We start from the raw sequence: 24,058 nt of genomic DNA, 5'->3' as shown, positions 1-24,058 counted from the left end.
TGTATCAATAAGAGATCTAATATAACTCTCATCAATAGAATGTGTAAGAATCTCTTTGTATCATGAAAAGGAAGTCATTCATCCACCATTAAGTGGTGTTGTCTATTTGGTGCTCAGTTTGGAAGACGGTGGAAGTGACTGGTGTAGTTCTTGGAGTGGAGGAGTTGAAAGGTCAGCAGAGGCTTAAATGAGCTTGTCTTACATCCAGCTGGGCCAGCAGGAGATCATTAGGAAGATCCGAGGCTCACTTTAGGCTTGTCAGAGTCTCTCCCCATGATACAAGGAGACCGTTTTGCTCATTGCTCTTCTCCCAGTGTATAAAAAGAACCCCAGAGACAGGAATGACACCGAAGTTTATCTTACTACCAAAGTTTCGCTTGAGGAGGGCACAACTAGCAATTACTCAGAAGGGGGATTTATTTTGTTTGTTTGCCTTTGATGGAAAGTAATGGAGATAAGTACAAAAGACCTATTGATCTGCTGGCTTCTACTGTGAAACCAAATAGAGTAAAGGGTGGGGGGGGAATCTCTTTCTTAATACTTAAGTGTCAGAGGACCTATACAACTTCATCTTAGACAAGATTTTTGGAAAAGGAGAGTTTCAGTTTGATTGGCAAACGTATAGTAAATGAAATGGCTGATGCCTTCAAATGTTCTCTTGTATTTGACGAAAATTAGTGCACTGTATTTGACAGCTAATTTTATTACGGTAAATAGACTAATAGTTAACTCAAACTGGTGCTAAGTGGCTCATTTCTTGAAGGTAGCGAAATCATGTGCATTTATTGAAAATCTCTCTTTAGAAAAGTTCTCTATAAGTTTCCATACATAGAGAATGATGGAAAAAATGGATGTTGCTGCTGAGAAGGTGACAACAGGAGGCAGGTAGCATGTTTTCACATCCTCACCTCTGTTGTTAATGTATGCAGTGGCTCATCAGAGGTAGCTCATGCTAATTTATTCCTGCACACCTGTATAGGGCTGGAAGTCAGGTAATCAGACAGGCAAAAACTATACATCTCTGCTTTTCAGCTACAGCTACCCAGAGGCCTATAGAGGAACAAATTTAGTTCTGGAGACATCAGCAGGTTTTAATAAACCAAATACAGATGTCTTCCTCCATACAAATCAAGAAGTTTACATGTTTAAATCTGGACTGATTTAACTAGCAATCAAAGAGAAGGTTCACACTTGGCACCAACAGTTGCCTCATATTTATTTATAAATCACCCTAAGCAAATATTATTTTGTTTTTAAATTTATTCACGGGGGCTGAATCATCTTTCCTACACCTTGAAGATTAAACATATATGCTTACCTTTCTAATAAAATTTAAGACAAACTTTGACAATTAGCTGCCACTATTCTCAGAAATGAGGAACAAAGATGGTAAAGATCATGTAAGATGTAAAACGAGATAAACAGTTCTTTCTAAGCAGATAATGTGGTTTCTGTGTACAAAGTCTTCATTTTAGCTGAGGGAATTTTAAAATTGCCAATCACTAAAACAGATATAAATAGATTTTAATGTATTAGCAAATGATAAGGAATTTCAGGGAAAAGGATAGAAGGGCATTTACTTGTTGTTGTTGTTGGTGGTGGTGTTTTAACAAAAATCAAATGTAGGGGCGCCTGGGTGGCTCAGTCGGTTAAGCGTCCAACTTCAGCTCAGGTCATGATCTCACAGTTCATGGGTTCAAGCCCCGCGTTGCGCTCAGTGCTGACAGCTCAGAGCCTGGACCCTGCTTCAGATTCTATGTCTCCCTCTCTCTCTGCCCCTCCCCGGCTCACACTCTGTCTCTCTCTCTCTCTCTCTCTCAAAAATAAATAAACATTTAAAAAATTTAAAAATAAAAACCAAATGTAACTTATAAAGGGCTTCCCTTATACATAGGTGATCCATGGCCATTCAGCCCTCCTAGGGATCAAAATTCAAGACAGATGATGAAAAATGAGCAAAGGTAAACTAGGCCTTGCTAATTCTGGCGATGACACTGTCTCCAGGAAAATTTCCTTTATGAAGACTAGGTTCTAAGCCAGTTAGTTATAATTTCTTCTTCCCAGGATGTTTTTTGTATGCATACTTCAAAACGGAGGGTCAGCTTCCTAATCCCTGAAGGAACACTATCTTAGTAGCAAAAAAGTCCAGGGATAAACAAGAAGGAAGGAAGAGTGTTTAGGGAGTGTCACATCTAATACTACACAGCATCACCAGTATATACTTATATACTTTAGCAATCACCTTATAGTAACATAGTTATTCACAGAGAAAATAATTTATATTTCACTTCTATAAACTCAGAAAAAAATTTATTCCAATAACACCTAGTGACTGGATAAACTGAACCTCGTGAATATAGCTTTCTGTCATTAGTGTGGAAGGGTCCTCTTTGCTTTTGAATTTATTACACTCACACTGAGTCACAACATTGTGCTTTGAGTCAGCCCTAACAAACCACACATACCTCCTCACTCCCCCCCCCCCGCCCACTGCTTCTCCTTTTGTATGACTTTAGACAAAGAATGTTCCTGCTTTTCAAAAAGGTTTCAAGTTCATCTTATAAAATCTAGAATGACCATAAGCAAAGACCTGGAAATCTCTAACTGCCAAATCTAAAACACAGTGTTTAACATCTTTCTACTTGTATCTTACTAATAACATGCCTATTTAGAGACCAAAAATGCAATCCCTCCTTGTATATAGTAGCCATTTTGGAAAAAGCCCAAGAAGACCTGCGTATCACACCTGTAAGGTGTTCTAAGCCCCAAGACAAGAAGACTGCTTTTACAAACAGAAGGAAGAGGGTTATTCTGTTAGTTTCATCAGTAGACATCCTGTAGCCTTGCACACTGCAGCCCCCACTCAAAATCCCCTCTAATGCTTTATTTGCACAAGGAAGACATTGTGGAGTCAAGGATGGATGAATCAAGGCTCTGGGGAAAGGAAAGAAATAGGCCTGAGGACAGCAGGATTAAAGGCAAGGAAGGGTTTCTGTTTGGGAAGGTCTGTTGGCTCAGAGAAAGGTAAGGAAATTTGTCTTAGCTTCATAGTGAATTGAAGAAGAAAAAAGTAGGGGCACAAAATTCCGAGGGCTCTCATGATTAACACAGCAAAAATGAAGAGAAACAGAAAGGTAAGTTTGAGGGGGTAGATCAGAGATGTGCTCCAAGAGGCTCTGTGAAACAGGAGATTAAATTCCAAGTCAACATTAGTGGAAGAAGTGACGGTAACAGGCTGATGTGGGAGTAATGTTTAAGTTCACTCTGCAGAGATGCCGGAAGAGGCAGGTACCCCAATAGCATCACTGTTTCTGATTATGTAGTGGTAGCTACGGTTGCATCATATGTTAATTCAAGTCGTAGACTCAACAAGGATGAATACTTTTTTTAAGGAAAAAAATGCTCAGATTAAAGTATCATAGGTTTTGTTAAGTTTTTTAACCTGTTATCAAAAAATGTGTGTATTCCTGAAAAGCAAAACTTCAAGTGAGAATCAAAAAACTTGGTATAGTATTTTTTTCAATTTGCTTTTCTTCATCTATCATGTGTTACAAAACTCCAGAATTATAAAGATTAACTGTGATGTGGTACTTCACCCAAATGAAATGAAATGCAGTGCCTGTCTTCTGAGGCTTGCAGTCTCCTGTGTGACTGAACACACACGGGAGAATATGTGTACTCTGCTTCCCTAGAATAACCCAGTTATCCCAGACACTATTCTAAATTTCCATACGGCTAGTCATCTGCCAAGCTCCTAATCTCTACAATAAAAATTGAGATTGAAATATTCTCCTGCTATTAATGAATGTTTTTCCTTAGACAAACCACCCTTTCAACAGTACCTCCTTCTACATTAGGACATAAAAACACAAGTGCTTGTGCTTTCTAGTGGTGTGACATAAATGAAAGCACCATGCTTTGGGGTGTTGTAGCCTTTTGGCCCCACAGCCATTTATGCGAGTGTTGTAACTTTCAGTATTTTCAGCAAACCAACTAAAACTGTGATAGAATTCATGCAAATAAGCTTAAATTTTGGCTTGTCTTCAAACACTCCATTTCCATAAATATTTTATGCAGGTCTTCATGAGTCTTTTATTTTTGTTAAAAAAAAAATCCAATGCATTAACCTCATTATCGCAAGTGCACTATTTCAAATATAAAAGAATGAGTATTACCCACAAACTTGGGGGTGGGAGGTTGTATACGGTACTCTATTTTATTATTCAAATTATGGAGATCTTATCTGTTGTATTCTTGTAGTGTCAATGATAACTCAGAACTGAAAAGAACTTTGTGACTAAACTTTTTATAGAACAAGGTAAATGGGACTGGGGAGAAGGGAAATCTTTTAAGAATATAGATTTCTCTTCAAAGCATATTTTGAGTTGTACAAAGAAAACCACTTATTTTCTCAGAAATTTTGCTTTTAATGGATTGGACCCCTTGCATTTCAGCACTATGGAAAATACTTTTTAAGTGTTATTTTTTAAAAAGATTAATCTTTTAAATGTGAAGACAAAACAGGGTATTCTGGAAGCAGGTCACTACTTTTCAGTGGTACTTTTATTGTATGTTACTTTGCCAAAGAATTCTAGTCAATTGATAAGTGCTAGAATTTGGGAGATGGCTATTTGGAAGCTTCCTTGTTTCTTCTACATATACCGATTTTTTCCCATCTAATGAAATTTTGCCTAAAATTATTTTTAAAAGACAACGTAAACCAAAAGCCACATTCAACATAATAGGAAGAATTAACTGGTGTGTGACTCTGGGTTGGGCTGGTGTATTATGTAAATGATCTGCTCATAAGCTTACTTCAAGTGCAGGATAACTGTGTTACCCCACCACTGACCACCTTGACACATTCCATTTATATTACATTTTCTTGAGGATTGAAAAAGAACATTGGAGGTTTAAGACCAGCTGCTTCTGTTTAAACCCAACTGTTTCAGAGCTGTAGCCACATAGCTAAGGTGTGATGTCATCTCAAAGCTGGACATAATATATTCTAACTGATCCTAAAAGTATATGCATGCCCCCCCCCTTCTGTGCATAATTCCCACGACAGACTATATTTTAGACATGTGCTCAAAGACACTGTGAAGTTAAAATAAAGAAACCCATACCACCATACCATTTCCCCACATTAATAATTATTTTGGTCCCATTTTCTTCTAATATTTTCGTGACTCTTAAAAGAATTCAAGGACATACTAAATACTCATGTAAGAATGATAACATTTCTGGTTATACCTACGGAGATGCAGGCTGTCTCGATGTCCTGGACCTATGGTTCTTTCCATCCGTAAATTTCTGTTTCTATATTGGATAAATATGTGTGTATGAAGATAATATATTGATTTAATTAAAAAGCCACAAGGCAAAGCAGAAATATATATAACAGAAGCTGCGGCTTCTAAGTGAAGCTTCATGAGGAAGCAGTGAACTGTGTACATAGTTAACTTATTCACACCTAGATGCATGGGGAAACATACATACACACATACACAGAGCACAGAGAAAAATGGCGTGCATTACTGGGTAAGATGGCATATGATTCTGCATGCTTAATCATAACAAGCATCAACTGCAACAATCCTCCATGAGCATGGCAGCTTGGTTATCTCATGGTCACTGTGGACAATCTTTACGGTGCATCAAAAACATCTAAGTTGGATTTTTTAATGTTAAGTCCAACATGACTGGCACCCTCCACCCCCAGCAGGAGCAGCCAATGGAGATTTACTGACCTGTCTCTGCTTCGGCGAGAGGGGAAGGCAGCATTGCAGCCAGCCACTGTGCAGACATGCATCTCTTTTAAGTGAACGTTCCTGTAGTGAAGCTTCACACTGTAGGAGCTTTTGAAACTCTTCTTGCACACGTAACAGATTTTGGGGTCTGGGCTAGAACACAGGTCACCTTCTGGGGAGAACTTTTGAGGGCTGCCGTAATTCAGAGACGATGTGAAACTTTCATGCAGGGCTGCCATGCTGGCCCCCCCACCATTGTATAGTCCATACTGGCTCATGTAAAACATGTCGTAAGTGGGATCTGTAAATTCTTCCTTCACCTTGATGACATCCTGGTGAGAGGGCTCACTGTGGTTCTCATCAGGCCTCTCACTGCTCATCAGGACTTTTTCGCTCACTTCACTGTGAATGTGCTCATCGCCTTCCATGGACTCCTCACCTAGTTTGGGCTCTGAAGACTCAGATTCATTCTCATAGTCCCGCTCAGGTTCTTGGTCCTCAGAAGTCATGCTGTCAGCCCTTCTTATTTCAGTCCTTGAAATGCACCGGGTCCTACTATGTTTAGAAAAGTCCTTCACAGAAATGCCTGGACTCATCTCCTCTTGGGAGTGGCAATGATTGTCATGGCTCACATCGTTGACCACAGCTCCGCCATCATTAGGGTCATCATCTTCATCGTCAAACTCATCAGCGGTATCAATGATTTCCTTCTCAATCTTCACAGGCATGCTGGACTTCCTGGGCTTCTTCTTGGGTGCCAGGTCAGCACTGGGCTCATGAGTGGCCATCATCACTACTGGTGCTATGGGCTCAGAGGGTGGTGGGGGGTGCTGCTCTATGGTACCACTGGCTGGAATGATGGGACTGGTTGGGAGGGAGGTTGGAGGACTCACCATTTCCCCCGGAGTGAGTAAACTTCTATAAAATGGAGGAACTGGCTGTACAGTCTTTAGCCCAGAAAAAACCAGCTGGCTAGGCAGAGGATTCTGTAAGACGGGGTCTAATGGGGGAGTGGTAAAACCCATTGGGGGCCGGCCAGGGCTTGTGAGTGTGAGATTTGATTTTGTACTTGCTATAACAGGAGTGGCAGCTCCTGATGTGGCACGAATTAAATCTTTGTCTCGGTTATTTCGTAGCATAGGCATGTGAAGGCGAGGATTAGGGTTCGCACTGTGGCGATTCCGGCTTCGGAGGGAGCTAAAGACCATGTTGCAACCCTCGATGGTGCATCGGTGTTTGATCTTCAGGTGAACAGCATTATAATGAATTTTGAGAGTACCTTTGTCATAGAATGTCTTCCCACATGCATTACAGAACACTCTTCCTTTCCTAGAGGCTGACCCCATCCTTCTCATCCGATGAATCCGGAATGAGCTTTTTGGGTGTTCAGTTTTGGTTAGATCACTGACTGGGGCAGAATTCTGAATGGGGGACACACAGGCTGGCTCAGTTTTGGGCTCCACATTGGTAATGCTGGTCAGGGCATTTCTATTAGGCGTCTGATCATTCTTATAAGGTGTGGGAGATACTTCAGATTCACTGCTCTCATTGTATTCATTCTGGGTTGAAAGGCTTGGTTCCCGTAGCCTCAGTCCTGGTTGCTCTAACAGTAGCCCGTTTGGAGGCAATCCAAGCAGTGGGGCTGAGACTGGGTTTATATACTGGAATGGAAGCAGAAATGCAAGGCTGTTGGGGATGTTTTCGAAATGATGAATGCTGGAAGGGTTGCTGTTCTCTAGGTGAGCAAGAAGGCTGGGACTCCGGGTGCGATTATTGCTCTCAATGAAAGTCCTTATGTCTGAGTCTGTCTTTGAAGATGGTACAGCTACGGCCTGCCCTTCTTTCTCCTGAATTGCCATCAGCTCCACAATGGATTTGGTTTCTCCAAATCGCAGAAACTGCTGAAGGGTGATGATTTCCTCTTCTCGAGACATGATGGCCCAGCGGTCCAGCACCTTGCCGGCAGCATCCTAGAGGCCACATCAAAGAAACAACAAAGATAAACACAAAAACTTATTGATTGTGCATAATTATTCAATGCAACTGAAGGAGCTCTGCCTGCTCATGAAACACCAAGAGTGACAGCAGAAAACAACACACAAGCACTGTTCATAAAAGTCAACCCACAATGCAAACTTTTCTGCCATGCAATCGCAGTAATTACAGTCACAGAGAAACAGATTTGAGTTTAATGTCAAAGCAAACAAAATGTAGACCACTGGGGCTCTATTATGTAAAATGCCTTCACTACTGCTATTTTAACAATGGTCTATATAGTATGCAACTATTTAGCACATATTAGTATAAGACGTGAACACTTGCTGTGCGACATAGTATAAATGCAAAAAATGGTACCTTAATCTGTATTAAATAGGGACACCATAGGAAGGGATTAAGCACATTTTGTGGAATTTACTTCTTCAACACAAGCAGACATGGTACTGGATTTAAAGATGAAAATTCCTTTAAATAGGAGCTACTGTATAACTTTCTGAATTAAAAAGATGAAAAAAAGTAGCTTTGCCTTCTGTGCCCCCAATTACTAAGGTGTGTTTTTTTCTCTTTTTTTAATAGCTATATTTTAGTGTCATTTACTAATAGGCAATCTCATAAGGTAGAATAAGGAAAAACAGTAATTATACTTTTCCTGAAAATTGATTGTAATCCTAGGATTCAAAGTTTGAGTTAGACTTTAAGTATTTGACTTTTTTTTTAATGATATTCTTATAAATGACAGTTATAGATATTTAGAAAGTAAACATGTGATGGATTTAGATAGAATAAATGTGTAAAAATGTTGTCTCTTAACATCCTCCTCTGATAGCAAAGGGAGTCCATAGAGAATACACATCAGTAATCACCAGACTATGTGTTGTTAAATATACATTAAAAAGCATTTCACACTTTCATTTTTGCTAGTAACTATGAGATTTGCCTGGAGGTAGGACTTAAAAATCCTGCAATGTAATGTCAGGCAATCCATTTCAGCACAGATTGAGAAAAATGTATTCAAATGCTTAAATAATGACTCCATCATTTTCTAGAGCACAGCTTCTTCCTAACCAAGACAGGACACTTCACAACCTCTGTGAATAATACTTGCCCCAACCCTGCCTATCAATTTAAGAATGCATAAAATCTTCTAAAAAACCAAAACTAGATATTAATTACAAAAATAAAAATCATAACTTTACAATAGGGAAATCTAGCAGACACCACCTTAACCAAGTAATCGATGTGAACATCACCAATGTTAAGTATCATCATGTACTTTCCAATATCTACTGAGAAAAGCACATCATCCCTTTCTTGCTAAAAGCTGTATAACCTCAATCTAATCACAAGAAAACATCAGATAAGCCAAAATTGAAGGGCATCCTACAAAAGAGTGGCTAGTACTCTTCAAAGTGCAGTAAAGAGTAAATCAGTAAAGATTAAAACAAAAAAAGGACCAAAGAATGGTTACAGATTAGAGGGAACCAAGCAAACAGGACAAATAAATGTAATATGAGATTCTAGAGCTCCCAGGCCAGAAAAAGGCCCTCAGTGGGGAAACTGGCAAAAGCTGAATAAAATCTCTAGATCAGTTAATAGTATGGTATCAATCTTAATTTCTTAGTTTTATCCATTGTGCTGTGTTTATGTAGAATGTTTCATTAGGGGAAGCAGGATAAAGGGAATTATACTATTTTTGCAATGGGAAATTCTGCCTTATAGATAGTTCTACTCAGCCTTGTGATATAAAATTCTCTCTGGACCAAAACTGTATGGTCTGAACCACGAAAACTAGCTCGATTGTAAGGAGATATGTATCATTTATTTAAATTCCTTTACAAAGAACAAGCTCTAATAGTTACGTGCAATGCTTTATAAGGCTTACTCTAGCATTGTATCATTTTACATAAAGTATATGTGTGGGTGTGTGCGTGTGGATGTCCATTCCTACATAAACTGGCCCTCCCTCATTTTGTAGATAACATGAGCCTTCAGGTTAAATATCCTCATGCAGGTATCTTCTCAGAACACTTAGATGATGATGTGTATACATGGTGACTCTGCATGATCCTGGAGTCCTGCAATAGCTAGTTTTTAGAAGTATCACTCAAAGCAAACGGTCTCCTTACAAACCTGTTTTGGAATGGGGGGGTGGGAAACAAGGGGGAACATTGGTGCTATAGGTAAATAGAAAAATAAATTGTGATTTTGTATAGATTATCTCATTTGAACCTCATAATAGCTTCCAGAGCTGAGCAAATGTTTACCAGATGAGGGACCAGGGGTGAAGGAAAGGGGGATGGCTGGTTGAAATTGCCAAGATGCTAACTTAGGGTCTCGGACTCCAATCCAGAAATTCTGACTCTAAGTTCATTGAGTGTAATGACTGTCATCCATAATGTCATTTCCCAGGTGGGCACAGTGGGTCTGTGACAAGAAATAGGACTTCTCCTGAACAAGTCTGGTCTCTGAAGCACTGTAATGTCCTCCTCCACACTGTTTTTCTTTTAGCATCAAATCCACTCTCTTAATTGGTTCTTTTATGGAAGCTTTTACTATGGATTGTGTCTCAGGCTGAAACGCAACTTGAGCAGCACACAGTCATTTCTTCCCCAGGTAGCCTTCACCTAAATCTGCATGTCGATAATGTACTTACACAGCTGGCAGCCTCTGGTATTAAAACAGCCCTTAGAAACCATAGCAACTGATCAAACCCACCTGAGGCATCTCCTTTCCATCACCCTCCTATCTTCTTTCCTCCAACGGAACACAGCAGTCCCATATGGTTTCTCTTTCCTCCTGGCCCTCCACAATGCCTGCCGCTATTTCTAAAACCACTGCCTTTCAGACCTCTTTTAGTCCTGAGTAGCTGTCTTTGCTAAAATGGAACTGTTACGTTAAACCACTTACTTCTAGTGGAATAGGTCCAGGTAAGCAAGATTTAGAACTTTGCTCGTAGCCTGAATCATAAAAGAGACGCTTCATTTATAGTGGTAATGGAAACAGCAATTTATACTACATAGAAGAACAACATAACATCTTTGCAAACAAACGTGCTTGGGAACAGGATAGACATCTACATTACATACTCAAACTAGGGTCCTCCTGACAGGGCACCCTCTGAATCCAGGCAATATGAAGTGCCACAGAAGTTCTTTCCAAAGAAGACACCATTCATATTTGATCAAAGTTATCTACTATCATTGTAGAGCAACTGCAGAAAGAAACAAGTTGACTTTCTTATACAACATAATGGGTATGCAAGCTCAATGCTACAGATGGCTATCAGGTTTAGCACATCCTTGGATAAACTGGTTGAATGGGACTTGGAAATCATTAAGGGGAAAAAGGAAGGCCTGGGTTCTTTTTCCCTGAAGATCTCAGTGACAGAGGTAAACATGGTCTGGTGTAGTGATTCTCAAAACAGTGGCTTGAGAGAATTCCATGCATGTTCTATATGCTATTTGAAAGGGACCAGAATCTTTTTTTTTTTTTTTTAAATTTTTAAACCAGTCTGTAAATAATTGAGAGTAACCATTTGGAAAACTTCTGGGCTATTTGACACTGCTGAAACAACAAAAAGCATGATTTTTTTTATTAATTTATTTTTATTTTATTTAATAAGTATTGGCTCAAAACTGATGGAGGTGGGGAGAACTGGTCCTTCCTCACAGGTAATTTGAGAAGTACAGATCTAGAATCTCAGCCCCCTTACATATCAAATAAACTTTACCAGGGTGAATAAGAGCCATAAAAAAGAGTTATTCTATTATCACAGAATAAGCATTTAAAAAACAAATTATGTTAGACCAGCATGAATATTGTGATTGCCGACCAACCCATATGGGGACACTGGTCTTGCATAAGAATAATAAATCACATCAGAGTGTATAACTGGATCTTATCCTTCCCAGTCCATTCTGTAGTTTGTGAGTCAGTTCCTTAAGGTGTTCCCATTTGAAACTAGAGTTCAGTGACCTTTAAACCTTTACACTGGGAATTTTTATTTACAAAATGAGGATAATAAGATTTACCCTGTTAAGTGAAATGCAAGGTATTATTGTAAGTATTGATTTCCTGTGAAATAACCAGCTATACTATTAATTAAAAGATGAGCAACACCAAATAATCCTGACTTATAAACCAGTTTTACTGGGTTCAGAAGAAGTATAAAACACTTAAAATATTTACATGTAAGTATTTTAGATGAAAAGACTTCCTTTTATTTTTGCTGGAACTGGTGATTATCACTCAGTAGAAATCTGGCACCTAGTTCTACGTGGCTCTGCTGAGTACTGTTTTAAAATCTTTTCTGCAGTAGAATCAACTGTCATGGTTTCAATGGCTTTATTTAAGCCTTTTCTTCACATCAAAACACCTTATATAACCTATAGTTTTAAAAGTAAAAGTAAAAGTAAAGTAAAGTTGACTGTTTTTTCTTATTTCAGGGAAAGAGACAGTAGGGAAGGAAAGGATGTAAAGAAATGGAAGAGAGACCAGATGAGAAACTTTGGGATAATTAGACTGTCGGGTGACTTCAAGCCCACAGACTCCCCAGTCCAAGAAGGAACCCATCTGTGTTCATGGCAGGCCACTACCATGCTATAGCACAGAGGGAAAGCAAAGCCTTTCTTTCTGTCCAGGCATGGAAATGAGGGAGGAAATACTGAACACAGCAGAGTTCTGGAACTTATTTTCTCTCACATTATTCAAATTATTAAGAAGTAAGAAGATTGTTTAACTCTAAAAGACAAGCAGAGAATAATTTAATTTTCTATTCTATTACATGAACTTCTTGTCAGTCAAGTTTAAGGCATATTTTTTTAAAAAATCCTAAAAATGATTAGCCAAGAACTAAAACTATTTCCCCTTTGGTATACTTTTAAATCTTTTACTTAAATGACATTGAGCTGTAGAGAATGCTGACCACCTAGAACAAAATCAGAAATTTATGAGCTGTACTTTTTGATTCCATGTATAGATTTGAACTGTGTTATCTTAAGAAATTATTCCAACATAACCATATTGGCAACTTATTTTCATGACCAATTTTCCATTGGAATTTTCTATTTTCTATCCTTCAGGATTAATTCAAATATCAAGGCAAGAGGAATAGGGTTGGGTAGAAGGTGTAGACTTACCAAATTTCAAGACTATCTAGCTTGGTACTCTATCAGGTAAAATTTAACAGTAATTGCAGGGTTAAAATTGAAGAAGCAATGCTATGAATCATAAATTTTACCTGGTTTTCTAGATGTTTAAGTCTTAAGGGCAAACAAAGAATGGGACAGCTATACTGTGGAATACTACTAAGCACTTGAAAAGGAATAAACTAGTGATACACAGTAAAACATGGAAGAATCTCAAAAGCATTAATGTTAAAAATCAAAGAAATAAGACCCCCCAAGAACTACCATTCTACCATTCCATGCATGGAAATTCTGGGAAAGGTTAGACTGTAGACACAGAGGGGAGATCAGTGGTTACCAGGGGTGGAGGGTGGGGGAGAAGGGCTGAGTGCAAAGAACACTGGAGAAGTTTTTGGGGTGATGGAAATGTTCTATAACATGACTGTATTGATGTTTACATGAATATATACTTAAAATTGGTAGGTTTTATTGTATGCAAAGTATACCTCAATGAAGTTGACTCAAAACATTAAATCATGCAAACTGCATGAAATCTCACACTTAGAGCTCAACATTAATAATTCATCCTATTTATAGACCATTTGCTTATTTCCTGATTGTTTTGTGACAAGAATAACAAACACACATCTCTTCCATTCTCTCCCACAATCCACTGTGACATGGGGAGTAAGTAAAAATTTCTTTTTTTCTACCTAAAAGATTATTTTTTGCTAATATTTTGTAAGTGGCTTTACAGTAATATGTTATTGATTTAGAAAGAGCTTTACATATATTAGGGTAAAAGGTCAAATATTTTTACCAAAGGGGTGTGCAGTCCTAAAACCTTGGAGACTGCTTCTCTGCACAGTTAATACTGACGTGTGGCAGCCGTGTACTGAGTGCACGCACCTTCACAAACACTTTGGATGATGTTGATGAGAAGCAGTCAGCTAGTTTGCCTTAGCCTGCCTCCACCTAACTTTGTGCTGGACTCTTGATTATGTGGACATGTGTCAGGATGTGACCCGGAAATTAGGAAATATATCATCTAACTTCTGGGTCACCTCAGGAGCAAGCGATGGGCTCAGACCATTACTGCAGATCATATGAGTGGGGGCATTCCACCAACTTAATAGACAGGATCTGTGAATGGAGAGATCATGGGTGCTACTCGTGGGTGGATAGGGTAGGCTCTGAGGACTAGAAGTAGCAGCAGCTTGAGAAAGACACTCTGTGGAAGGGAAGCCTTTGAATATTATGCACAGTTTAAAAAAAAGATACAAGTCATAAAACTTTTGGTCCTCGTTTGTCCCATTCTCCCACAGTGACCTGTTTTAGAACTCAGATGGGTCCATATGTAACATGCAGATATTTCCATTTAAGTTGTCTTTCTGAAGTAAAGCCACTATTAAAACTTTTCTCTTTAGCCAAAAATTTTAACTGATCTGGGTGCTCTCTGTTTATATCACAGCCAATTCCTCCCTGCCCCCCTTTTGATTAAATTTTATTTATCTCTATAATTTATATGACTTGGCAATCCTAAGCATGAATGGGCCAAAGTTTTGTGTGTCTATGTGCCTGCACGTGTGTGTGTGTGTGTGTGTGTGTGTGTGTGTGTGTGTGTGTGTAACAGACAAGAAGGGGACATGAACAGAAATGGCAAAAGAAAAAAATTATTGGAAGTAAAAGATTCTGGGAAGTACTTAGGGAAATTTTTTAAGCAATGTTGTGATAATTTCTGAGAAACACTTGAAATTATGTGGGAAAAGAACTTGGCATGCTTATTTGTTTTAGCAAATTTACATTTAAACACATATTTCTTGGAGGGCGCTGACTGAGAAAGATGCACCACTAGCATATACAATGTACAGTGGAACAGTTTGGTTGTGTAAGTAAACAAAATTATACCATTCTTTATTCACACAGAGCTCTTTTATGTGATTGTGCTTTTCCACTATTTTAGGCTAATGTTTCTAGGCCAGCTGAAACAACTGTGCTATGTGTAGGCAGAATGAAAAATACTCACTTATACCATGATTGCACCAAATGGTTCAAATTAGACTTGATAAAAAAAAATCAACATTTGTTTTGGGAAATGAAAACTCTACTCAATTTCTATGATTTGGAAATTCGTATTTTGCAGAATTTCTCAAGAGCATCACTTTACCTTCAAAATATAAAGCTGACCAGTCACATTTTTGTTTCCTCAGCTCCTCTCTAGGACAGAGGTGTCCCATGAAAAAGAATCAGTGGGGGGGTGCCTGGGTGGCTTGGTCGGTTAAGCGTCCGACTTTGGCTCAGGTCATGATCTCACGGTCCGTGGGTTCGAGCCCCGCGTCGGGCTCTGTGCTGACAGCTCAGAGCCTGGAGACTGTTTCAGATTCTGTGTCTCCCTCTCTCTCTGACCCTCCCCCGTTCATGCTCTGTCTCTGTCTCAAAAATAAATAGACGTTAAAAAAAATTTAGAAAAAGAATCAATGGGGTGTGACACAGACAGAAAAGAAAAACTTCCCAATGACAATAATCAAGAGTGGACTTTATTTGTTAACAGTTATCCACATGAACATCCCCCTTGGAAAACAAATGTGCTTTCCTCATCAACCCAAGATCATCATTGTCACTTAATAAGTGTGCAAACATTAGAGCTAGGTATATTTTGGTTTGCTGTGATTACAGAAACTGGTGATAAATTCAGTATGTCCAGATTATAAAGACCTGGACTTGAAATATCTTCCTGATTCCTCCTTTTTCCCCTTAAGGAGAAATGAATACTATAGGAATAGCCACCAATGGTTAGAATGTTAGAGCTCTCAGAAAACTTTGTATTACAGAATTTCCTGTCAAAAGATAAACCTTACTGGTCCTTGTGAGCTGACATGCTAACACTGAAGTCTCCCCTCTATACTCGTTGCATATAGGGACTGGCCCCAAAAGAGTTACTGATCATACAGAGACTATGACTATGATACTTGGTTCACTCTTATTGTACATGAACCTCACTATAAATCAGTCTGGTAACCTTCAAAATGCTGGATTATGGAGAATGGTGGTATACTGAGGCTATACATATCAAATTCATATCAAATTACTTGCATAAAAAGCATAAAGTCAAGGAATGCCTTTCCATGGATGGAACTGGAAGTGTGATGCACATGGCCCTTGACTGGAGTGGGCAGCAGGAGAAAAAAGCATCGTGGGGATTTTATGTGACTTCTAGGTACTGGGGTTGATATTTTCCAGTATATAAATCTCTACCATTTCTTTTTCTGATCCACATTTGAAATTGTTTTTTACGGTGAAAAAGATGTCTTTTAAGAGAAAAAAAAAATACTGAAAAATTGAACAATACATCCTCTCAAACTGATCACCTCTCTAACCAAAATAACATTATCAAGATGCCAGGGCACTAGTTTTAAACGGTTCTTGTATTTTTTAAAACATATTGTTTGAGTTTTGATAAAAAATTCACTTTGCTATGTTCTTCATTATGGACCAGATAAGAATATATAATTCATAGAGGACTCTCACTTTTTTCCCCCTTAGTAACAGTCTGTACAGCATTTTATTTTAAAAACTGTGATTATGATAGATTACTCCAGGATTACAACATATTTAATCACAGAAGCTCCAGCTTAGCTCTATTGAAGGCCTGTCAGGATTTCTTCTTTGTACCCAGGAATTTTAGCTGGTCTGGCTTAAAACAAGGCATACAGATTTCCTCTATGGGCATCTGTTTGCAAATAAATAAGGCAGGTGCCTTGCTTTGCCATATAAAAAAAAAATTCAGAGGAGTAAATTACACTCTATAATGTCTAGAGTTGCACTTCAAAGATTCAAAAAGTACTTTTCAAATTACTTAGCTCTGTATTAAATCAAACCTGAGAAACTTTTAAAGACATGACATATTTCAATGCTTAATAATAGTATCTTAGGAATCACTTAAGTTTCAAAGTAGAGAATCTTAAATCCAGCTGATATTCCTAGAATACCAAACTCCAACATAAAATTATCTGTGTGTCCTTAACATAAACACAGAATATCTAACTGTACTGTAGATAAAACAGCATTTGTATCTTAAAAAAATCTTTTTTAATTTATTATTTGATGGAGAGAGAGTGTGCAGGAGGGGCAGAGAGAGAGAATCCCAAGCAGGTTCCATGCGGTGGTCATGGAGCCTGACTCGGGGCTTGATCCCACAACCGGGAGATAATGACCTGAGCCAAAACCAAGAGTTGGATGCTTAATTGACTGAGCCACCCAGGTGCCCCAAACAGAATTTTTATCTTAAAGTTTCAGATTTTGATTCATTTAATATAACTTATGAGTAGTCAACCTTAGAGAGAAATAAAGAAAATAAGTAAATAACACCTAAATTCTAGTCTTGGTTTTGCCAGTGACTAGCTGTGTGGTGTCAAGTAACCAATACCCAGTTTCGGTTTTCTCCTGTGTAAGAAGGACAGTCTTACTAAACTTCTATGCCTTGATAAACCAAAATTCCATTATGTGACTCTCTAATTCCATCACTCAAGTATCTATGCCTAGAATATGGACACACAAATAATTAAAAGAATATTTTTTAATGTTTATTTTTGAGAGAGAGAGAGAGAGAGAGAGAGAGAGAGAGAAAGAATGCACAAGCGGGGGAAGGGCAGAGAGGGAGACAGAGGATCTGAAGTGGGGTCTGAGCTGTCAGCACAGAGCGCAACACAGGGCTCAAACTCTCGAGCCATGAGATCATGACCTGAGCTGAAGTCAGGCACTTAAGGGACTGAGCCGCCCAGGCGCCCCAACAAATAATTTTCATTAAAATGTTTTAAACCCTAGGTTAATATTTTTCCTTTTAACCAACTGTGTACAAATTATTAGAATACATGCATTTATGACTAAAAGCATGCCCTCATCTGAGAGTTACTGTATTATATCCTGTATTCTGGATGCTTCCCTTGATGCTTCTGTCTGGGGCTGTGTATCAGTGACATAATTAGAGGTACTCATTTTTCTGGATTAATTTTTATTCCACGTCAATTCAATGACCAGTTCCAGGGGAAAGTTTGCTTGAAAACTCAAGAAACTGCTCAAGAAGTCCGTAAGAGGCTGTGGGAATCCCTCAAAAATCCCGTTAGGGTTTGTGAGAATTCTGCAGCCTCAGAATTCCAAAATAAATGCTAAACCTCCATAAAGCAATAAGTAACTACCTGTCATCTTCCAGTAATCTTTGCAGTTCCAAGAAGAGTAGTATTTCCATATAAGACCCTCCCCACAATTAAACCCTTTAAATAGACACGAGTTATTCCCTTGAGGATGATCAGCACGGAGATGCCACTGGGTATACCATTTTATCATTCGGGACAGTGAAGGAGCAGTTTGAAATCCTCAGAGACAACACTAGAAACAGGAGGAAGGAAAAGGATGGTCCCTGAAAGTGGTCTTGTTTTCTTCTCCCCTCAGACACCAAGATAAAGCCTGAGTCCTAGGACAGCTATAAATCTACTTGCTTTGCAATAAACAAAACTTACCAGAGCCCTTTCTAACATTTTTGCTTTGAGGTCGACATTTTCTCGTTTGCCTCTCTTTCTGTAACCAAAGTTTTGACACTGAGTTTGTAGAAAGCCTCTATATATCTAGGGGTCTGTGCGGGGGCTTTACATATCTAAACAGAAATGCTAGAGACCTTGGTGTTTCCTGATGTGCTTTCCTATAATGTCTGATAAACAGCACAAACATACGGCAAAAAAAAAAAAATCTTTTTTTTTCCACTGAAAAGTGATTTTATACATTGGGTAAGGGCCAAAACTTTGGAACAAATTCAAGGCCACAAACTCCAATCTTTGCAATTTTATCTGTGCAACCAAGATACCGAATACTGGTATGTTTTCAGAGCTTCCAAAGCTTGAAAGGATGATTCTATTTCAACATATTATACTTTGAATTACTCTACAACTGAACATGACTGAACAACTCTAAGGAACTTGAACATATTCATTAGCACGTGAGGGAGCAGGGGTAGAAAGGGACTGAACACTCACTAGGCAGTATTCCATAAAACAGCAAGGACTGAGTATTCTACAAAACACACGCAGGACAAGAGTGTGTGACTGAACAGAAAGATGTATTGGGAGATTTAACTTTGTTCTTCTCTGGGTATAAGAATAGCAGTAGAACACAAAGATTAATTTCCTGCTTTAGCATTCATTAGGGAACAACACATTATTACTTGTAACACATACACGAGGCTGTTGATGGATATACTTTCCTTTGATTGCTCAGATTAAATGTGTTCCTATAAAAGGCACCCCCCCACACGCATACGTATAATTATAAATCCATGTATGCATTAACAGTTTCTGTATATTTATAAGCAGCTATCAATGTAGATATTAAACATTTTATGTGGCCACAAAGTTGAGGTGATTTGGAGTTGGTGGCTGCCTGAACAAATATAGATCAAAAACAGAATAATCACAGTAAATAATCAATATACGTTACTATAACAAAAAACTCAGAAATTCAAAATAAAGGAGGATAAGAGGAGGAAGCATGCATTACAGAGCAAGGTAATAACCGCGTCTGCATGCCTTAATACCCTCTTGTCCCAGCAGTCCTGACTTTCTAAGCAGCCCACTTCTCCACATTAACGGTAGTCATTTGGAGAGCAGCAAACGTGCCATTAGAAGCACTTTTACAAGTGTATATTCATCCACCAATTAGCTTAATGTGGCCGCTTTCTGCATATTTTCTATCCAGGCTTGCACAAATCTTATTAATATTTCCCCCTAGCGCTTTGACAGATTACCTTGTCATTACGCATCCTGGAGCCTTTTAAACAATATGGGTAAACTACTGTTTGTGAGGTTAATGACAATTATCCCCTAATTACTGCATAAGTCACTCAGTCCACTTTATCTCATAGGCAGGGTTCTGCTCTGTGTATCTGCCATTGTGTCACTGTAAATGAATCTTGTATTGCTGTGTTTATCTGCCACTGCCTTGTAAATTACACTGACGGAAGGATGAACAAATTACTGCGTGTCATCACTTAAATACTGCTTCTGAAATTAAAAAAAAAAGCTTCAACAGAGAGCTTCAATTGTGATTTTAGCAGATCACAATTAGTAAAAACATATTTAATGTCTTATGTTATATATCAAATCCAATAGCTTGGAATTCAGTAGTGGCATCACAACAATATCACTGAGGGTGAGTGGAGGGTGAAGAGCAATGAAGGAAAGAGGAGAAAAAAAGGTGAAACTGAAATCATAACACCAGCTCAACCTCCTGAAGGCATTTCCTACTATTTAATAGTTGATGTGGCATTCTTGAAGTATTCCAAAGATTTGTCAATTCTAAATCAAATTCATTGGGTTAGGGATAAACCACACTCTTCAGTTGGATTATTTACTATTTATTTAGGTCACTTATAACCAGTCCACACATAAAAAACACAGAATCCATAGAATTGAGAACAGATAAAGTAATAAAGACCACAGGCCAAGCCAATTTCATTGTTGCATTTTTAAACATTATTAAACAAGTTCAGAACACTGTTTCTGAAGTTTCATTTGAAATTGTTTAACAATGTTTATATCAATGAAATTAGTGCAGTCCATTGCTCTGTCCAGGTGACTATATCTGCTCTGATACAATCTACAGGGAAAACAGGACAATATGAACATATTTTTCAAAAAGACAGATTGAGTCAATTGCAAATAATATGGGAATCTATGATTCTGCAGATTATCAGGTGAATAAACACTTATGTGAGAACAGGTAGAAACATCTGGCTTCCTGAGATGACTGCCATTTAATGAGTATACTAAAACATTTTGAAATGTGAAACACTCAAAATGTCTCCATTTAAATGACACCAAGGTGGCTGGTAGCTGGCAAGCATAAGTAACTGGGCCACACCGATCTGAAGGATGGTCTTCAACTCGCAATGAGTTGGGCGTGTCGAAAGCCTGCATCAAATCTGCTTATGACGGCCACAAGTTTGTAAGGGAGGGCTCATAGCACTGATGATAAAGCTATTTGGTGGAAGCAGGCACGCACGCACGCGCACATACAGTACCTCTTGGTGTACTTGCTGAACAGGCTGGAAGAAAAAGCTGCAGCAGAAAGAAAGGAAAACATAAAAGCCAGAGCTGACAGGCTTCACGGATTCTAAGCACAATCCCTAGGGCTCCCTTGAATCCCCAAAGAATGATTTCAGTGTCTGTCTTGCATTCAGTCAATTCAGCTTCAACCAACAAGTGCTGCAGGCAAAAATGAAAGCTATACAATGTTCTCTTCTTTCAGTGTGTTAGACCACAGTTAAGAGATCTCAGTTAAGACTGACATCACTGTGACAACCACTAACGGGTTAAAACTTTTCCTGATTTTTTTTTTAACTGTTTAGGCTAACTATGGAGACCAAACTGAGGAAAGTGAATTTAAACCATTAACTTTTTCTTTTAATACTTGGTTTTGTTGCCCTTTCTTAAAAACCTTGCTAACGTATTGTCAATGTGGTTGTGGATGGGGGGAGACACAATGTGCATTTAGGGGAGATAAACTCTTGGTGTTTGTGAAGTTTAGTGCTGGCTATAGAAAGGAGACAATCCTGGAAGGATCAATAATAATGCCACAAGGTACCTGGATATAAGTTAGGTGAAGACAGCCATTTAGAAAACAAACAGGAGTATTTCCCTAATCACCTTAACCCACCCTTTATGCATTCTCATCACATTTCTAAAAACTGAGCCTAGGAATATCTCCCTTCCCTTCCTAACAAACTTGCACCGGTTCCTCTACTGTGCACAAAATAAATAATAAATTCCCATACCTGGCATTTGAAGTTCCCTCAATATATACCCAATCTACCTTCCCAACATCATCTCCTGCCAAGACCTCTGATGCTCCAGCCAATTGCCATAAATGTTCCTGAGTATGGAAAAGTCTTACCTGATTCCGAAACCCTCTCTGTTCTGCCTCTGTCATTCTCTTCTTTCAAGGTCCAACTTAAAGCACTTCATGAAATACTTCCTATCCACCCTCTTTCTCTATTCTCCCCATTCCTAGCAAGAATTACCTGCTCCTTCAGGGATTTGCTCGTACCTCTCTGTCATCTAGGTCTCTTTATCGCAGGATTATGGTGCTTTATATCCCCACTGCCCAGATAAATCAGTGCTGAACGAATTCATTAATACTATGAATGCAGACGTTGGGAGGCAATTTAGAGGTCATCCAGTGCTACTTTTATTATTTTACAGATGAGAATATTCACAAAGAAGTGTCTTGCCCAAGTCAGGAAGCTAAAGTATGTGGTTGACTTGGGACAAGCCACCCAGCTCCCCTGACTCTGTCTAGTACTTTTTCTCAATATTATCCTTTTCTCCTGGCATAGTGATTCTTGACTCAGGAAAGAGAACATCCATTCCATTCCAATGCCACATACTGGGTACATGAGTAGATTCCAACCAGTTGGGACTCTCTTCAATCCTATACTAGCCCTAACTGGAAAACATTTTTCCTTGAATTGAACTCCCCTCCTGTCCATTAAGATGATGTCCAACAGAAACATAAAGTCTTTCCCTAAGACCACTCGTGCAGGGGAGGGAGCTGCATTATTAGCATGCTGGGGGTGAGAAAAAGTTGAGAATGATGGTTTTAGCAAAATACAGATTTTTAACATTTGGTCCTCACCACTTTTTTTTTTCTTTGCAAATACCAAAACATTACCTATTGTTCTTAGAAAAATGTTTTGGAAAATGACATTGCTTTTATCTATGTTGGACACTTTCTGGATCAAAATTAAATACTACTGTATGAAGAACTAGAAAGGAAAATTCAACAGAGTCTTTCTCGTGGTTGGTGTTCTGTATAGGACTGAACACGTTAATTAAACCAGTCAGTTTAGTATTGGACACGGAAATAATAAACTACTACAATTATAAATATGCGTGTATGTATATACATCTTCCTTCATTTTAGCTTCCACAAGTAACTTTATACTTATCAATTCCTGAATCCTCATTTGGCTGTCCCATCAATCTTGTGATTTCTCATTTCTGTCTTGCATTTGCTCCATCTCCTTCTATGAGGGCAACTTCAACTCTGAGGATTTCTTTAGGGATTCTACCTATAAAGCAAAGTAACTAGCCAGTTGCTCTAAAAACTATTATCTGAATTCTGAAAACAAAACAGATAAAATATGAAACACACAAAGGCACAGAGGCCTATTTTTTACTGAAATGCTATTTTCAGGCTAAAAGATTGCTTTACATAATATAGCCTCTGTGCCTTGGTTTCCTCATATATAGGATAAAAATAGTAGCTACCTACTAGACTTCTGAAAATTAAACAAAATAATAGTGACTACACTTTGCATTGAGCCAGGAAAGACTCTAGGTAATATATATGTATTACATTCATCTACACTTCAATGAGGTTTGAAATACTATTATCAAACCCACTTTATAGATGGGAAAATTAAGGTACATCAAAGTTGGGTAATTTGCCTGAAGTCATAAAGCTAGTACTGTTTGGAGCCAGGATTCAAACCGGAAGTCTTGAGTCTAGAACTACACTGAAATGCCTTGCACAGAAGGCACTCCTATCCACTCACCTCCACCCAAGCCTCCATCAGGGTGACCTCTCCTGTCTTTTCTCTTCTCCCCATTCTCTCTGAAATCCAGGCCTGAGAAGGTTAATTTTCCTTTGACCGATTCCTGGTTAACTCAGTTGTCCAATCACATACCAGTCTCTTCAAACCTATCCTCACAAGCTTAGTGATAGCCAATATTCCTTCCTGACTGGATTAATGTAATTGTTCCTTGTTCGTCTATCTACTCCTTTCTTTCCCTCACATTCTGATGCCAGGCTGCTTTTGTTCAAGTATACCTCTTGATCACATTACAGTCCTGACCTCCAAACTAAACTTGAATAGCTAGCTCCCCTTTGCTAAATGATTTAAGCATAAATTCTTCATGCTGGCATTCAATAACTGCCCAGATCTGGCTTCTAAGTCTTACTTCTCTCATACACACTCTCACCTTGGAGCTGAACGTGACAACTTACCTTTCGGTGAAGGCACTATACTTTCTCAAAACACCTATTTTTGCTTACACTGTCCCTTCCACTTGGAATGCTGTCATCAATTTTCTGGGGCCCCACTGTCGTCCAAGACCACCTCTCAAATATCACCCC

General features: G+C 38.6%; 1 protein-coding gene across 11 annotated transcripts in view; it reads right to left on the bottom strand.

The window, feature by feature from the left end:
- BNC2 (basonuclin 2) overlaps nt 1-24,058 on the bottom strand; it is a 428,416-nt gene that overhangs the window by 10,919 nt on the left and 393,439 nt on the right. For 7 of the 11 annotated variants that reach the window (XM_047831334.1, XM_047831337.1, XM_047831338.1 and 4 more), the window contains 2 exons: nt 5,751-7,720; nt 5,254-5,319 (listed from right to left, as the gene is read on the bottom strand). In XM_047831334.1, coding sequence (XP_047687290.1) covers nt 5,254-5,319; nt 5,751-7,720 — 2,036 coding nt within the window. The remainder of the gene's footprint in view (nt 1-5,253; nt 5,320-5,750; nt 7,721-24,058) is intronic. The other 4 variants (XM_047831336.1, XM_047831339.1, XM_047831345.1 and 1 more) reach the window with 2 other exon arrangements.

This window comes from Prionailurus viverrinus, chromosome D4 (genome assembly GCF_022837055.1).
Source record: "Prionailurus viverrinus isolate Anna chromosome D4, UM_Priviv_1.0, whole genome shotgun sequence".
NCBI classification, from domain to species: Eukaryota; Metazoa; Chordata; class Mammalia; order Carnivora; family Felidae; genus Prionailurus; species Prionailurus viverrinus.
The sequence above is the reverse complement of the archived record's forward strand: the minus strand, read 5'-3'. Positions and strand labels throughout refer to the sequence as shown.